Here is a 19,249-nt window from a genome sequence, read left to right on the forward strand (position 1 = left end):
GTTTCTTATTAAAAGTTAAAGAGAAATTAGAAGTAAAAGAAATAAGAAAGCCATGCATGCTCACTTAGGTTTAATTCATGGTTTTAAAGTGTTTAAAACTTGGATAACATAGACCTAAGATCATGGTTCAAATACGATTAACAACCCTAAGGCTTTAATCTTTTAATCAGTTTAATAGGATTAAATTGGCTAATAAAAGGTTAAAGTATAGCAAATCTATCTATAAGAGACCTTTTGTCTAAGGTGGGTTCTGTCTAGGCTGATGTATTTAAGTTGACGGAAACGTAACACTCCTACGTGAGAACTTACCTGGAAAGGTGAATTAGATAGATTTGATGCATGCATGCAAGTTAAGGACAGTCCATTAAAGTGTTTAAATGTGACTACTTGAACTTGTTTATATTTCATAAACAAACGTTGTTTATGAGCAGACTTTAAAAAAAAGACTTAGACTAAAATTAGTAGCCGAATTGTCTAGGTTAATGAATCCCTAGGTAGAACATTCAGTGGGAGGTACTTAGGGCATGAGATGCTTCACTTAAACCTTTCACTTTTCTCCTAAATAGTCCACACCGTGAGATCTATCCTCGGCCTTGCGGCACCTTTGACGTGTCCCCCCAACGGATGGTGTTTGGGTAGGTCAATATCAAGGTGGATGGAGAGAGTGTTCATAATAAGTGGGAGCGGGAAGTGCGATAGCATATCCCTTGGTCTCCCTCGTTAGGTTGAATAACATTACTGCGTATCGCCTCAAGGCACCTTGGGCGTGTCCCCCTAAAGGATGGCAGTTTTGTGCGTTTCTTTATTCGATCTCTTGTAAGAGGATAAGGTATTCTCTTATTCTAATCTGTCTTTTCCCTATGGTAAGCGCATTAGGGAAGGACTCTAGCATCGAAAGCCAGGGGTTACACTTACGCGGAATAGTTAAAGGTTAACGATTCTGGACCGAAAAATGGTGGCTGTTAGGTTCAGTTCCAAGAATTGGTTCTGCCTAATGGTTGAAAATGTCTCATCCTAGTGAAGGGGTAACTGATCACCCCACCGATGGCATTTGTCCTGCCCCACTGGGCATCATTGCAAAATAGAAGTCTATAACTTAGGGTACTTAAACTGTTTTGCAAAACTGATTGATTTAAAAGTGGTTTAGCAAAATCTAATAAAGTTTTGTTCGTATTTTTAGCAACATTTTCAAAATGGCAACAACCACGTTATCTTTATTAAGCGCCGAAAAACTACTGCCGATAATTTTGAAACATGGAAACATATGATCACAACGATCCTGATCATCGAGGATTTCATGTTCGCTCTCACGAAGGCTTGTCCTCTTTCAGCTCCTAATGCCGCTCGAAATGTTCGGGAGGTATACGAGTGATGGACAAGGGCGAATGAGAAGGCCCAAGCCTACATCTTGGCAAGTCTTTCTGAAGTCTTGGCCAAGAAACATGAGCCTATGGTCTCAACGCGTGAGATCATGGAGTCCCTGCGGGGGATGTTTAGACAACTGTCTGAACAGCTTATACATGAGGCTCTTAAATACATATTCAACTCCAAAATGAAAGAAGACACCTCTATTCGTGAACATGTGATAAACATAATGGTCCACTTTAATGTGGCGGAGTTGAATGGGTCTACCATCGATGAGGGCAGCCAGGTTAGCATAATCCTGCATTCTTTGCTGGAGAGCTTCCTGCACTTTGTTAGCAATGTGATTCTTAACAAAGTGAAATATAACCTTACAACTCTCCTCAACGAGTTGTAGACATGCCAATCTTTATTGAAAAGTAAGGAGAGGCAGAAGGGTGAGGCAAATGTTGCTTCATCCTCCAGGATGTTCCATAAAGGTTTGACCTCAGAAACGAAGTTTGCATCTTCTACTTCTAATTCTACAAAGGGGAAGAAAAGGAGAGGTGGTAAGGGAAAAGGGAAGACACCTGCTAACCCACTGCCTGTCGCCCCAAGGAGGCGTCCACAGGTTGCTAAAGGAAAATGTTTCCACTGCAACCAAGATGGACATTGGAAGAGGAACTATCCTCGGTATCTAAAAGAGAAGAAAGCAGCCAAGGTTAAGGCCAAGGCAGATAAAGGTACATGTGATTTACTTGTGCTTGAAACTTGTTTAGTCGAGAATGATGATTCTTCCTGGATAATTGATTCAGGCGCCACTAACTATGTTTGTTCTTCTTTTCAGGGGATTAAATCTTGACAACAGCTGGAGGCTGGTGAGATGACGATGCGAGTAGGCACTGGGCACGTTGTTTCAGCTGTGGCAGTGAGAGGACTCTAGTTAGCTTCACAGAATAGGTTTATAATTTTAAATGATGTATATATTGTTCCTGAATTAAAAAGGAATCTTATTTTTGTAAAGTGTTTATTGCAATGTAAATACACTGTTTCTTTTGATTTGAATAAAGCGTTTATTCATAAAGATGGTGTTTTTATTTGCACAGAAAATATGGAATTGAATTTATATGTGCTAAGGCCGTTAGCCATTAATTCCCTCCATAATACTAAAATGTTCAGAACTGCCGTAACTCAATCTAAATGTCGACGAATTTCTCCAAAAGATAATGCCCATCTTTGGCATCTTCGTTTAGGGCACATCAATCTCAATAGGATTGAGAGATTGGTGAAGAATGGACTTCTAAGTGAGTTAGAAGAAAATTCTTTACCAGTGTGCGAATCTTTCCTTGAGAGTAAGATGACTAAACGACATTTTCCTGCAAAAGGTTTTAGAGCCAAGGAGCCTCTTGAGTTAGTACATTCTGGTCCTATGAATGTGCGAGCCTGAGGTGGCTATGAGTATTTTATCAGTTTCATTAGTGATTACTCCAGATACGGGTATGTTTATCTTATGCAACGAAAGTCTGAATCCTTTGAAAAGTTCAAAGAGTTCAAGGCTGAAGTTGAAAACACATTAGATAGACGGATTAAAATACTTCGATCGGATTGAGGTAGAGAGTTTTTGGATTCGACATTCCAGGACTATTTGATAGAACATGGAATCATTTCCCAACTCTCAGCGCCAGGTATACCTCAGCATAATGTTGTAGCGGAGAGGAGAAATAGGACCTTGTTAGACATGGTTCGCTCGATGATGAGTTACGCTTTCTTACTGGAATCGTTTTGGGGTTTTGCAGTGGAGACTGCAATGTACATACTTAATTGTGTTCCCTCCAAGAGTGTTACAAGAACACCTCTGAAGTTTTGGAACGGGCGAAAAGCTAGTTTACATCACTTCCGCATTTGAGGTTACCCTGCACATGTGCTTGAGGCTAATCTCAAGAAGATGGAACCACAGTCGAGATTGTGCCTCTTTGTAGGCTACCCTAAAGGTACACGAGGGGGTTATTTTTATGATATAATGGAAAATAGGGTGTTTGTTTCAACAAACGCTACTTTTCTAAAGGAGGATCATATAAGGGAGCACAATCCACGAAGCAAAGTTGTGTTACGTGAGCTTTCCAATGAAACTACTGAAACTTCAACAAGAGTTGTTGAAGAGCCTGCTACATCAACAAGAGTTGTTGATGGGAGTTCATCTAGTAGGTCGGTTCCACCTAAAGAGTTGAAGGAACCTTGACGTAGTGGGAGGGTTGCGAACCCACCCGTTCGCTATCTGGGTTTCACGAAAATCCTTGTTATGGTAGCAGATGGCGACGTTGAGGATCCATTGTCTTATAAGAAGGCAATAGAGAATGTTGATCGAGATGAATGGGTCAAGGCCATGGATCTTGAGATGGAGTCGATGTACTTCAACTCATTATAGGATCTTGTAGATTAGCCTGATGGGGTTCGCCCTATAGGTTGTAAATGGATTTACAAGCGCAAACGGGGTGCTGATGGGAAGGTATAGTCCTTCAAGGCATGACTTGTGGTAAATGGTTATACCCAGGTAGAGGGAGTCGACTATAAAGAGACTTTCTCGCCTGTTGCCATGTTAAAGTCGATCCGCATCCTCCTGTCCATTGCAGCTTATTATAATTATGAGATCTGACAAATGGACGTTAAGACAACCTTTCGGAATGGCAATCTTGAGAAGACCATTTATATGGTGTAGCCCGAGGGATTCATAGCCCAAGGTAAAGAGCAAAAGGTTTGCAAACTGAATCGATCCATTTATAGACTAAAATAGGCGTTTCGATCTTGGAACATACGATTTTATACTGCGATCAAGTCATATGGCTTTGACCAAAACGTTGATGAACCTTGTGTCTACAAGAAAATCATCAACACTTCAGCAGTCTTCTTAGTGTTGTATGTAGACGATATCCTACTCATTGGGAATGATGTAGGTCTACTGACTGTAGTTAAGAACTGGCTAGCGACCCAATTCCAAATGAAAGATTTGGGAGAAGCTCAGTTTATTCTAGGTATACAGATCTTTTGGGATCATAAGAACAAAGTGCTAGCACTGTCTTAGGCATCATACATTGACAAGATGTTGCTCAAGTACTCGATGCAGGACTCCAAGAGGGGCCTACTGCCATTCAAGTATGGAGTCACTTTGTCTAAGGAAATGTGTTCTAAGACGCTTCAAGAGGTTGAGGAGATGAGATGGGTCATATGCGTCTGCAGTTAGCAGTTTAATGTATGTGATGCTCTGTACTCGTCCAGACATCTGCTACGCTGTAGGCATAGTCAGTAGGTATCAGTCTAACCCTGGCCAAGATCACTGGACCGTAGTGAAGAACATCATGAAGTATCTTCGGAGAACGAGGGACTACAAACTCATGTATGGTTCGAGGGATTTGATCCTTACAAGATACACGGATTCTGACTTTCAGACTGATAAGAACTTTCACAAGTCCACATCAGGGTCAGTCTTTACTCTTAACGGAGGAGCTGTAGTATGGCGAAGCACTAAGCAGGGGTGCATTGCCGACTCCACTATGGAGGCGGAGTACGTAGCGGCTTGCGAAGCTGCTAAGGAGGGCTTCTGGCTCAGGAAGTTCTTGACAGACCTGGAAGTTGTTATGGATATGTCTAGGCCCATTACTCTCTATTGTGATAATAGTGGGGTAGTGGTGAACTCCAAGGAACCAAGGAATCACCGGCGCGATAAACACATATCGCGGAAGTATCATCTGATCTGCGAGATAGTGCATCGAGGGGACATGATCATAACGCAGATCACTTCGGAGCACAATGTTGCTGATTTGTTTACAAAGGCTCTCAAGGCTACAGTTTTGAGGGTCACCTACGGAGCATGGGTCTACAGGATTGCCCATGGTTGGACTAGGGCAAGTGGGAGATTTTCTTGTACTGGCATTTTATTCCCTAGTTTATTGTTTTGTACTAAGTTTTTTGTACACCCCACTTTGCTTCAGGACAAGTGGGAGATTGTTGGGGTTGATGCCCTAAAGTCTTGTGTCCTGTAGTTTATAAACAGTATGACGAACGTTTGTGTTGTTAATATATGATATTTACTGCACATATTGTATTTTGCTCGATTAATTATTTTATTTGCTTTACCACAAACCAATAAACATAAAAACCTTAGTTATCTGTATGTGACTCAAGCATGCATGTGGTGACATACAAGTAGATCATGTCTTGAGTGATAACCAAAATGGTCTGTAGTATATGGATACAGAAGGGAAACCTTATCAGGTAACGCTACGGACGCGACCTGCTTTGTGGAATGGTCATAAGTGTTGTGACTTGTCACAGATGGTCTGATCCTGATCATTCGTGTTGAGGACATGTGAGCGGGGACGTCCTATACAAAGAGTTTGTATAAGACCTGACCACGAAGTGTTAAAGTTTCGTTATATAACACCGTTCATAACAGAGACTTCACTTCACTAGGATGACCATAGGTAACATGACCTCAATCCTGAGTGAGTTGGGAACTGCTGCCATTGAGGGCGGTCCTTTGATTTGTATGGGTGCGAGTAGCCAGATCGCCGATTCAAAACTACCATTTTGGGAATTCGTCTGATTTGGGAGCTGGGAACTCAGCTACACAAGATGAAATTCACACCTTCCCCGAGGCAGGGGTAAGTAGATAGATGGCTCCCTTAAGGGCTGATTCCGGGGCTTGAACGATGTGGCGCCATACACCTTCTCCTGGCTCGAGAGGTGTTCACACATAGTTAGACTATGTTGTATTGTTCATTAGAGGAACTAGTGGTACTTAAGGAGTGAGATGTAACTACAGGGGCAAAACGGTAAATTGGCTCAACTGTAGTTATGAGCATCTGTGAAGGGTCATTGTACTCATGATTGGTTATATCCGATGGTCATAGAAATATATCTGTGGTAAGAAGAGTTCAGCTGTTGGTCTTTAGTAGAATCACTGAAAGTTAATGGATGGTGGATCTCGTGGCTAAGAGTTTAGTCAACTATTCACGTACTGTTGGAGCTTCGGGCCACAGGTTCATTAGGTCCCCTGGGTAGCTTGGATAAAAGTCGAGAACCAGTATTTGGGTTAATTTGAAATGTTCAAATTGACAAGAGGAAGTTCGATTATATATGATATAATTGGACTGGTTAATTATATATGATATAATTAACAAATGTATGAGATACATTATTTTGGGAGAAATTAGATATAAATATGATTTATATCAAGTAGAGGAGAAAATAATATAGTAGATATGTGATATCAAACTATAGGATATAAATATAATATGATTATATTTATTAATTAATTAATTGATTAATTATATGATAATTAATCATTTTTCCACGTTCAGACGTGGGTAGTGGGCAATGTTGGTTATGGTAACCGATGGGTTAAAAGTGAAAAAAGTTTTCATTTTGATAGTGCAATCGATAGTTGTTCAATCGCCCAAAAAGAATTCGTGAAGCGTGCGTTGGTGATTCAAAACGATCGCTTGAGAGCCTATGCGATAGCGTTCTCCATCTAAACGATCGAATACCTCACGCTTAAACGATCGTACACTGTTGCCTAGACGATCAGATAGCTTCTCTAAACGATCTTATAGTGTGTCGATTTAGCTAAACGATCATATACCTTTTTCTAAACGATCGTTCAGCAAATCCTATACGATCGTGTAGCTCCTCTATGCGGTAAGCACTTCTGTTATACGATAGCACTGTTTTCTCTCCCACTTGCTTATCACTTACATGACTCGTTTTTCCTCCGTCCTCTACCAAATTCACCAAAGCCCACCCTTTGGGTTTTCACTCCGAGAATATTCGGGGCTCATTAGTGGTGGTGTCGTCCTCATTGCGACGTTCGTGTTCGTGTTGATCGTGCTGCTGCAGTCGACGTTCTCGTCGGGTGTTGGTAAATCTGTTGGAGGGATCCGCTGCATTGGGATTTTGAAGTTGGAAGATAGCCTTCAACTGGTATGGAACCCTTTCCCTGTTATTTATCTTGTTCTGAGCATGTCAATAATTAGATTTAATTGCATAACTGTATGTGTTGAATGTATATATAATTTGTATTTCGGTCAAAGTAAGATCGGAGCGATCTGAACGCGCTCATGGAACTCTTAGATATGAGATCCTTCAATGGACATATAATATATCTGTAGTAAGGAGAATTCAGCTGTCGGTCTTTAGTGAAGTGTCTGGCAGTTAACAGAGGGTGGATCTTGTGACTAAAGAGTTTAGTCAGTTATTCACGTATCGTTGGAGCTTCAAGCTACAGGTCCATAAGGTCCCCTTGGTCGCTCAATGGATTCAAGTTAAGAATCAGTTCTTGATGTTGATTTGAAATGTTCAAATTGACAAGAGGTAATTCGATTATATATGATATGATTGGGGTGATGTATGAGCTACATTAAATGTATGATTAATGTAAATGAGATTTATATTAAGTACCATGAAATAGAAAAAGAGCTATGGTTTATATATTTCATGAAATGAAATATTAAAACTATAGGTTATAAATATAGTATGGTAAGTTGATTATCATATATATTTATAATAATATTACTTATCTAATAATTATATCTTTTTCTCCAATAACCAATTGAGTGGGAAGTTATTGGTAGTTTCATGGTAACCGTGAGATAATAGGAATAATGCTTTCCTAATTTTAGTAGGTGTGAGAATTTCTATTCTTGAAAAGATCTCACATAGATGCTGTCAAGTGGATTAGATTCACTAAACTATAGCTGAAGAGAGATTAGACGATTGTGGACTAACTCTATACGATAGTTCACTTAGTTGGCCGATAGCTAAACGATCGTGTAGCTTTTGCTAAACAACCGCGGTACATTTGTTAAACGATTGGGTATCGTCTATATGATAGATCTTGTCATCTCCCATTTGCTCAATCGTTTACATGATTGTTCTTCCTCCGGTCTCGTCCTCTAACCAAGTCCACTTAGAGCCCACACTTCTAGATTCTCACACCAAGAATACCTAGGTAGCCATTGTGGTGGGTTGTACTCAACTCGACATAGTCGAGGTTTTTTGGAGGCCAATCGTTGTGTTCGTGATCTTGGAGATCGCTGTGTTCATGGTCGCTGTGATCGTGTTGTGTTGCAATCGTAGTGTTTGAGCGTTCGTGATTGTAGTCTTGGAGATTATTCGAACGTTCATGATCGAGGGTGTTCGAAGATGAGTCTTTAAAGGTATGTATAATTCTTTCCCTTGATCATAGTAAAAAGCATGCTGTAATTTCGTTTTGTGCATAGCCTGTATATTTCTGTTCATTGATTGTAATTGGGTATGTTCATATACGAATGATATTTGGAACGATCATTCGACTGCTCATGGAAATCCTCATGTCCGATTTCCTTCAATTAGAATCAAAGCTAGGTTGTTCTGATATTCTAAATTTCACTTCTATTTTGAACTTTTTTTACAGTCGTGGTGGGTTTTCTGCATTGCATTTAATTGTTAAATGCATTTGTAGATGACGCTGATAAATGTTTATGGGTTAATTGCCGCTGTTTAAAGCTTTCTTTAAATTACAAAGTGTTAATTTGTAAAGGCCCATGTGTTTTTGGGCATAATTAATAAGAAATTGAGTCTATAATTCAAAGAGTTTGATTTTGTCGAGTCGTTCGTGATGAAGTTTCGAAGCATGGAGATGCAGTTCTCAACGAAGAAGAAGACCAAGAGTTGGTCGTGTCGTGTAGCCTTTGGTAAACAATCGTTGGGATTTGGCTAAACAATCGTGTAGATTTTTCTATGCGATTGTGTATTATTTACTAAAACATTGTTTAGCTAATGCTAAACAATGGGGTAAATCGTTTACTTTATAGCGTAGCGTTGGTTGCCCAATCACGCGATATACAATACGAAGGCGCTCACTTAGCGATCATTTAGACGATCGTGCTTTATTGCATCGTAGTCGTTTAGACGATCGTATAAGGCTTGTGTTGCGAAGCGCACTGCACGATCACATACCTCATGCTTCATCGCATAGTAAAAGGTACACGATCGTTGATAAACATTGTTTAGCACTGGAAGCGTAGGTAAACGATTGAATAAAGCGTTTTCTCTTTCGTGTAGACGATCGCGAGGAAGTTTGGTACACGATTAGTGGAGACGCATTACTTTGCCCAGACAATTCAAGACCCGGCTCGCCTATTTGAACCGAAGACTCCTGGTTTTTTTAATAGTCAGCTTTAGTTTTTTGAGGATTTGAGGCAATTTTTCCCTGTTTATTAACATTTGTTTATTATACATGAGATGTATATGGTTTGTATGGCACAGTGTATGACATATAGATTTTAAACCCACCTTTGGTTGTGCAATTTTTCATGCATCATGTATTATAAGTGTTATAATATTGCATGATGAAATTACAAGAGAGCATGTGCATGCATCATGAAAATATAAGAGTTATATTTGTGCATGTAGTAAACATATTCATGCATCATCTTTATATTATAAGCGTTATACTATAAGGGTGTATAGAAGCATGTTTCGCTTGGTTTGTTGTTGTTTTGTATAAGAGTTATATAAAAAGTAGCAATGAATGAACAATGCATGGAGCATGACAGTTAGACTGTTTATAAGCGTTATGAATGCCTTGTATGTGTTAACTTTGTGTTGTGGTTGATTTTTGTTGTTTCCGGTTATAAGCGTTATAAAGGAAATTAGAACTAAAATCGATAAGAAAGAGTTGCATGCGGACTTAGAGTGAACTCATGTTGTAAAAGGGTTTTAAAATTGGATTGAGATAGACCTAAGTTTAAAGGTTCTAATGGGATTAGTAACCGAGTTTAATTTTTTTAAATTGGTTTAATAGGATTAAATTGATTGGCATAAAAGATTAAAAATATATTAAATCTATCTATAAGGGACCTTTTGTCTAAGGTGGGTTCTATCTAGGCTGGGGTACTTAAGCTTGCAGAAACGGAACACCCTTACCTGGGAACCTATCTGGAAAGGTGAATTAGATAGATTTTCTGCAAGCATGCGATAGTTGGTCAAAGACTCCATTAAGAGTTTAATGGATGATGATCAAAAGTTGTTTCAACTATCCAATGTAAAAGTTACTCTTGGGCAAACCTAAATAGTCACTTAGTTAAAATGCTTAATTGTGTTTTTTCTAAGTAAACTAAAGCCTAGGTTATAAAATACTCAGTGGGATGAAGAGATGTATCCGATATGTCAATGATTCCACTCACGTTTCTCCCTGAATGTTCACGCCGTGAGATTCATGCTTGGCCTCGTGGTGCCCTTGGAGCATCCCCCTTTGGATCGTGTTTGCATGAGTCAATATCAAGGTGGACGGAGAGAGTGTTTATAGTAAGTGGGTGAAGGGTGTGTGTCAACACGTCCTACGGTCTCTATCATTGGTTCGCACTATGATATCATTTTGTACTCCCTCGTGGCGCCCTGGGAGCATCCCCCTTTGGATGGGTTTTGTGTAGTTTGTCAAGGTCAAGGTGAACTCCAGAAATGGATAGGGTCTCTTTAGGTTTTGCCCCAATCGAATTTTTTCCCTTCGGATTGGCTTCTTGGGGTGGATCTCTCGGACCTAAAATGGCGGGTTACACTTATGAGAGATTGTTAAGTAAGTTAATGATCTCTTGACTAAATCAATGATGGCTAGTCGTTATAGAGGCAAGATTGTTCTGGTATTAATGACTGGTTGAGAATTTCTCTATTCAGAGGAGGGATAATTGACCTCTCTTTGGCGGCTTTTTTCCTAAACCTTTGAAACATCATTGCGAAACTAGATGTCACACGGGGTTCATGTCAGTTTTGCTAAATCTTATTAGGTGTTGTATGTTTTTCAACGAGTATTTGCTTAGAACCTAACGTAGGTCAATGTGTTTTCGTTTTCAACAACATGTTTGTATTTCCATTTAATGCCTCTATTTGACCAATTACATACAGTGGAAAGAGTCTTGTAAAACGTATTTCGTGGTAAACGACCTCGAATTTTTCATGGTTGAGGAATGTCCTCAAGTCTCGACCCTTGATGCACTCCGAGTTCGTAATGCATATGAGGTGTGGATGAAGGCTAATTCATTGGCCTGACTTCACATATTGGCTAGCATACCTGATGCTTTGGCCAAAAGGGTTGAGAACATGGTCATCGCACACAAGATCATGGACTCGTTGCAATATTTGTTTGAACATCAGTTCTTACTTTTCGAGTACAAAGGGATGGATGACAAAACCAGTAGTATCAGTTCCCAAGTTAAAATCTAGGAAGAGAAAGCAAGTGTTGCTGACTCTATTGAAGTTCATGGAAGAGAAGTGTTATCTGATATGGAACTTGGAGTTTATTTAAGTTATGATACTGATCCCACTACTCTTCAAAAGAGAAGGATGTCTAAAGACAGTAAATCTGATTTATTGGTCTTGGAGATGATTCTGCCTGGATCCTTGATTCGAGTGCAACTAATCATGTTAGTTTCTCTTACCAAGGATTTAGTTCCTGGCAAATGTTGCCACAGGGAGAGATGACTCTTCGAGTCGGCACTGGTGAGGTTGTTTCAGGTTTTGTCGTAGATAGGCTGAAGTTATTTTTAGCTGTTTCTTGTGATGGGCTAATATTGTAATTGCGATGGGCTGATCGTAAGCTCAAACGATCACGTGTTTTAAAGCCATCGCACTACTCCATTGCATTTGTTTAATGTGATCAAAATGATGAAATCAAAAAGATAGAAAGAAGTATGAAAAAAAAGAGTTGACAATCATAAAGAGTAGTAAATATGCTGCTTATCATCACAGGGATTGAGTGTTTCTTCTTTATTCTGGCTTACCCAAGTCAATGGAGGTTTTCTCGCATTGGAAATCTCCTCCATGATACATCTTTATTCTTTGTCCATTCACTTTAAATGCGTTGGTCCCATCTTCGTTGGTCAATTCCACCGCTCCATGCAGGAATACTTCCTTGATTATGAAAGGCCCGGACCAACGTGACTTCAGTTTTCCAGGAAAGAGACACAGCCAGAGTTTAATAGTAGTACCCTTTGACCTGTCTTGAGTTTTTTCTTGCAAAGACGCTTATCATGCCATTGGTTGGTGCGTTCTTTTTAAATTTTGGAATTCTCATATACTTGTAATTTCCACTTGTCCATCTCTAGTAGTTGAAGTTTTCTCTCTTCTCCTACAACCTTAAGATCAAAGTTAAGTTTCTTAACTGCCCACATCGCCTTATATTCCAGTTCCAATGGCAGATGACAGGCCCTTCCAAATACCAACGCATATGGAGACATGCCTATTGGTGCCTTATAAGCAATCTGATATGGCCACAAGGCATCATCCAGTTTCATGGCCCAATCCTTCCGCGATGGGTTCACCACCTTCTCTAAGATTGACTTGATTTCTCTGTTAGAAACCTTTGCTTGTTCGTTTGTTTGGGGGTGATATGTGGTGGCGATCTTATGATGGACATTATATTTGATCAATAGTTTACTAACAATGCGATTCACAAAGTGGGTCCCTTCGTCACTTATTATGGCACATGGGATGCCAAAACGAGTGAAGATGTTTTTCTGTAAGAACTTAGAGACTATTGCCGTGTCGTTTGCAACACATGAAACAACTTCAATCCATTTGGAAACATAGTCGACAGCCAATAGAATGTATTTATGACCATTTGACAATGGAAATGGTCCCATGAAATCTATTCCCACATCAATAGCTCCACCTCCAAAATGATGTTCATTGGCATCGCATTTTTCTCTGAAATGCTTCCAGTGCGTTGGCACTTATCGCATTTCATGGAGTAATAGTGTGGGCCAGTAATACCCACATTGCAAAACTTTTGCTGCGTGCGCTGTCCATCGAAATGCCCTCCATAGGGTGATTCATGACATTGAAACAATATGCGATGGAAAGCACTTTCTGAAACACAGAGTCTCAATATCTGGTCTAGTTCCCTCTTGTAGAGATTTGGATCGTCCCAGTAGTAAAATTTGCATTCATTAATGATCCTTTTCTTTTGATGGGATGTGTAGTTTTCATGGAATTTCTTATAAACCAAGAAGTTGACAATATCTGCATACTAGGGTAGTTCTTCAATCTTAAGCAACTGCTCATCAGGAAATGAAGCATTCATCTCTGACTGGATGTGATCCACTTCTGGATTCTCTTATGGCGATAAATGGTCAGCGACCTAGTTCTCTGTTCCCTTTCGATCGATTATTTCCATATTAAATTCTTGGAGTAAGAGAAACCATCGGATTAGTCTAGGCTTTGCATCTTTTTTGGTCATCAAATATCTTATCGCAGAGTGGTCTGTGTGGACATTCAATTTTGACCCCAACAAGTAAGGTCTGAATTTTTCAATTGCAAAAATCATCACTAAAAGTTCCTTCTCGATGGTGGTGTAATTAGCCTGTGTGGTGTTTAATGTTCTGCTAGAATATGCAATGGGGTGTAACATTGTCTTTTCTTTTTGTGTCAAGACTGCGCCCATCGCATATCCACTGGCATCGCACATCAGTTCGAATTTCTTTGCTCAATCGGGTGCGATCAGAATTGGCGTGGTAGTCAATGCGTTCTTTAGTGTTTTGAATGCTGTGAGGCAGTGTGAATCAAAATCAAAGGGTCTATTAGCTTCCAACACACATTCAATGGTCGAGCGATTTTGGAAAAATCCCTCACAAACCTTCTATAAAACCCCGCGTATCCTAGGAAACTCCTTAAAGCTTTCACATTTGCTGGAGGTGGAAGTTTTTCTATAGCTTCAATTTTTTCTTTGTCCACCTCTAACCCATTCCTTGAAATCTTGTGCCTGAGCACAATTCCTTCTTTGACGATAAAATGGAACTTTTCCCAGTTCAACACCAGATTATTTTCTTCACATCTTTTCGGTATTGTTTCCAGGTTTTGTAGACAGATTTCATATGTTTGCCCATAGATTGAGAAATCAACCATAAAGATTTCAACCGAGTCTTCAAGGTACTCGGAGAAGATCGCCATCATACATCTTTGAAACATACTGGGAGCATTGCATAAACCAAAGGACATGCGACAAAAGGCGAACATTCCATAAGGACATGTGAACGTGGAATTTTCTTGATCCTCTGGTGTGATCATAATTTGGTTATAACCTGCGTACCCATCAAGGAAGCAGAAATAATCATTCCCCGCTAATCGGTCGAGCATTTGATCAATGAAAGGCAAGGGGAAATGATCTATGTTTGTCGCCGCGTTGAGTTTCCTATAGTCTATACAAATCCACCAACCCGTGACAGTCCTCATGAGGATCAATTCGTTTTTTGCGTTAGGAACTACAGTCATCCTACCCTTTTTGGGAACACACTGCACAAGGCTGACTCACGTGCTATCTGCGATAGGGTAGATAATGTCGGCATCTAACCATTTGATGATTTCTTTTTTGACAACCTCTTTCATCGTAGGGTTCAGTTTACATTGAGGATCTATTGAGCCTTTCTGATTTTCTTCAAGCCGGATTCGATGCATGCAATACGTTGGGCTAATACCTCTGATGTCTACAAGCGTCCATCCGATTGCTCTAATATATTTCTTTAGAACACTAAGCAGCGCAGTTTCTTTTTCTTCAGGTAACGTAGAGGATACGATGACTGGTAAAGTTTCATTCTGGCTGAGAAATACATATTTCAAGTGGGTTGGTAGATTTTTTTAGTTCTAGTGTAGGTTATTGCTCCAAAGAGGGCTTCTGTGTTTTCCTTTCTTCATCTAAATTCAACATTTCCTCATTCTTCAATAACTCTGTTATCGCATGGCAAGTCTTTATGGATGCCGTCACGTCCTCTCTTTCTTCATTTTCTTCCTCGGACTCCCAATTTTCAGCATAAGTGTGTTCATCATCAAAATCTGATAAGCCTTCATCATCTGGGAATTTCATTGCCTTGATAATATTGAACTTAAGCTTCTTTCTATTGACGCTCATTGTGATTTCTCCTTTGTACACATCTATTTGAGCATGACCAGTAGACACGAATGGTCGTCCTAATATTATTGGAACATCTTTATCCACCTCATAATCTAAGATAATTAAGTTTGCAGGTAGAATGAATGTGTCTATTGTTACCAAGACATCCTTTAATTTCCCTTTAGGGTGCACCAAGGATCTATCGACAAGTTGAAGAGTCACCGTTGTGGGTGTTAGCTATCCCCCAATCAATCTTTTGAAGATTGAAAGGGGCATTAAATTTATGCTTGCCCTAAGATCGCATAATGCTTGACCAATATAGATCCCTCATATTGAGCAAGGTATTGTGAAACTGCCTGGGTCGCACATCTTTGGTGGGATTATAGTGTTGGATTCTTGTGTCAATGCCACCGTGGCGAATCTTCCTATGCTTCTTTTCTTCGAGACAATGTCCTTTAAAAATTTCGCATACTGATAACGGGCAGAAATGCACGTTATCATAGTGCTAAGTTCTTAAACAATGCTGGCATGCATTGATAAAACATGTTAAATTGCATCCAAAAAGCATCAGATTCATAATATCGTGATCGCATGCGTTCATCGCATTAAAACAGTTGATTTTTGTATTTTAGTGCAGAATATGCGATAACGCAAGGCAGAAATTGCGATCATGGGACATCATTGGTTGAGCGCAACATCACCGCAAGGGTTTGTGGTGATCGTGTTTGTAAACATTTGCTCGAGAAGGATTGCCGCAACTTGGTCAGCGCAACATGGTGGGCGCATCTGTGTGAAAGGCTAATTAATCGCGATAGGATAGAAAGCTGACGACAATCAAATCCGAATTAAGTTGATAGCTGCTAACGATAATAAGTACATTCAGCTTTTTGGTGACAAATATTTGACGCATCAATCAGGATTAAAGTCGTCCCATCTGTGCAATCATGAGAGAGAAGCCACCATTCACCCTGGATGTTCTGTAAATACCAAGGGTATCCTTCAGAAAAGGGGTTCACCATTCCACCAGTTCAAACATTCATGCGTTCGGATCGCACGATTTTTGTTCATTGCTTTCCTTTCATTTTAAGGCGGAGCAAGAGAAGAGTGGTGGTACCAGAGATCGCTCAGGGACTATGCATTGCCAAACCTCTATGATTTGTCTCTAGGAATCATAAGGCCTGCCTTCAACGGAAGCCGATTTGAAATGAAATCGGTGATGCTGCAAATGATCCAGACTGCAGGACAATTCGAAAAAAGGTATGGCGAGGACTCGCATGCCCACCTTTGAAGCTTTATTGAAATCTACAATACTTTTGTGTTCCTGAACATCTCTGCCGAATAAGTTCGACTAACTTTGTTCCCATTTTCTCTCTGTGATCAGGCTAGGAAATGGGCGTATTCTCTCGAACCAGGAGAGATCACTTCATGGGAACATGTCGTGGAGAAGTTTATGAAGAAATACTTTCCACCTATTGAGAATTCCAAACGAAGGAAACTAATTACAAATTTTGAACAAGACATGGACGAATGCTCAGCGATGCCTGGGCGAGATTTAAAAGGTTGGTCAAGGATTGTCCACTAAATGGTTTGCCAAACTGCCTTCAGATGGAAATTTTTTATCATGGTTTGAATTTCTCTTCGCAGACTGTTGCCAATGCGGCAGCCACTGGCGGTCTACTTGATAAAACATATGACGAGGCAAAGAATATCTTGGATCACATCTCTAAGAACCACAAGGATTGGAGAGAGAGTGACAAGAGATTGAGAATCAAAGACAATGACGAAAGTAATGGTTCTATTGCTTCATTACAAAATCAGATTCTTGCAATAATGAACTTAATACAGGGAATTGCGATCAGCAGGCCAATATAGCAAAATGGGCAAATCAACGCAATCAGTCAAAACATCGCAAGGTGTGCGACTTTCGGTGATGGGCACGCGATGGAAAATTGCCCGCAAAATCCACAATCCGTTTACTTTGTAAAAAATAATCCCTTTTTGAATACCTACAACCCCGGGTGGAGAAATCACCCCAATTTTGCTTGGAAGAATCAACAACAGAATTTCCAACCCGTGGTGCAGAAAGAAGGGCCACCAGGATTCTTCCCACGCAACAACGGTCAAACGAGCAATCAAGCAAGTAGCTCACAACCACCGCAATCCTCTTCCTTGGAAAGCCTATTGAAGCAATACATAGAGAAAAATGAAACTATGCTTCAAAGTCAGGCTACGTCCATCTGCAATCTAAAATTACAGATGGGCCAGATTGCGAGTGAACTGAAGAGTAGACTGCAAGGGGCTCTGCCGAGTTTAATAGAACTCCCACGCAACTTGGGGGGATCAGGTAAAGAGCAATGTCAGGTTGTGATATTGCGAAATGGGAAGACTGTGGAGGGAGAAAGGAAGCAGCTTAGTCGGACAGCTCCCATTACGGTAGAATCTGAAGTTGCAGTGATGCAAGAAGAAGCAAGAGAAAAAGAAGTAGTAGAACCAGAGGCTACATCGACCTCAAAGGAAATTGAGACGGGGACCGTGAAAGTGCAGTTACCCTCTTTGCGCAGAGATTAAGGAAGAAAAAGAACGAAGAGGTACAATACCAATGCTTTCAGTCTATGTTAAAATAATTACATATTAATATTCCATTCAGTGAAGCGATCGAGGAAATGCCTGCCTATGCAAAGTTTCTAAAGAATATGGTAACCAAGAAGAGGGGAACTGGTAAGTTTGCCAGGGTGGCATTAACACAGAGTTCAAAATCAATCATTCCACCGAAGCGATGCTGGGAGCTTTATTATTCCTTGCTCCATAGGAGGATTGTACATCGCGCAAGCCTTGTGTGACCTGAGAGCCAACATAAATTTGATGCCTCTGTCGATCTTTAGGCAATTGAATGTGGGGCAACTTGTGCCTACAACGATGACTTTCCAACTGGCCGATAGATCTCTGGTGCATCCAGAGGGAAAGGTGAAGAACGTGCTGATAACTATTTATAAATTTATCCTACCAGCCGACTTCATCATTTTGGACTACAAGGCCGACAAAGATGTGCCCATCATTCTGGGGCGACCATTTTTATCAACAGGTCGTGCTCAGATTGGTGTGCATAAAGGGGAAATCACTTTGAGCATCAATGGACAGAAGCTCAAATTCAACATAATTCGTGCCATGAAGTTTTCGGATGAAGAAGACCTGCATGACTCAGATGATGACCAGAATTCGTTTGAAGAAGAAAAGTTTGATGAAGAGAATGAAGAAGAGGATGCCAGCACATCCGTTGCTGCCTGTAATGTGATCATAACAAAAACAAGCAAGGAAGAAGAGATGATATCAAACCAAGAAGAAGAGCCAACAGAAAAAGAAGAAAAAAAACAACACAACCATCCCTAGTAGAACCACTAATACTGGAATTAAAGACCCTACCGTCCCATTTAAAGTACGTATTTTTGGGGCAGAATGAGAAGCTGCCAGTTATCATTTTCTCTAAGCTCAACGAAGACCAGGAGAATGCGTTGATGAGCATTCTAAGAAAACTTGTGCGAGCAATTGGTTGGACGATTGGCGACATTAGAGGAATTAGTCCAGCGTACTGCATGCACCGCATTCGTCTTGAAGAGGACCAAAAAGCAACGATCGAATATCAGTGCAGACTTAACCCTGCGATGAAAAAGGTCGTTAAAAAGGAGATCATTAAATGGTTAGATGCAGGCATTAACTATCCTATAGCAGATAGCACATGGGTCAGCCCCGTGCAGTGTGTACCCAAAAAGGGCAGCATAATGGTAGTCCCGAATGAAAACAATGAATTAATACTGCAAAGGACCGTCACTGAATGGCACATTTGCATGGATTACTGCAAGATGAATGTGGCCACAAAGAAAGATAATTTCCTTTGCCATTCATTGACCAAATGCTAGACCATTTAGCTAGAAATGACTTTTATTGCTTTCTGGATGGTTATGCCGGGTACAACAAGATTATGGTAGCTCCAGAAGA

At 40.3% G+C, this 19,249-nt stretch overlaps 1 protein-coding gene and 1 non-coding gene across 2 annotated transcripts; both read right to left on the bottom strand.

Moving 5' to 3' along the window:
- Positions 1-12,138: 12,138 nt before the first annotated feature.
- On the bottom strand, positions 12,139-12,665 carry LOC150032868 (uncharacterized). Its single transcript, XM_090307061.1, has 2 exons — positions 12,450-12,665; positions 12,139-12,312 (listed from the first exon to the last, which is right to left on the bottom strand). Exons 1-2 carry the CDS (start codon positions 12,663-12,665, stop codon positions 12,139-12,141), a joined length of 390 nt encoding a protein of 129 aa, XP_090163187.1.
- Positions 12,666-16,739: 4,074 nt separating this feature from the next.
- On the bottom strand, positions 16,740-16,845 carry LOC150032869 (small nucleolar RNA R71). Its single transcript, XR_016524946.1, has one exon. It is a non-coding gene; the product is annotated as a small nucleolar RNA R71 (small nucleolar RNA).
- Between the last annotated feature and the right edge of the window lie 2,404 nt (positions 16,846-19,249).

Source organism: Benincasa hispida, chromosome 11, assembly GCF_027475165.1.
Source record: "Benincasa hispida cultivar pf3 chromosome 11, pf3_genome.v1.1, whole genome shotgun sequence".
Classification (NCBI taxonomy): domain Eukaryota; kingdom Viridiplantae; phylum Streptophyta; class Magnoliopsida; order Cucurbitales; family Cucurbitaceae; genus Benincasa; species Benincasa hispida.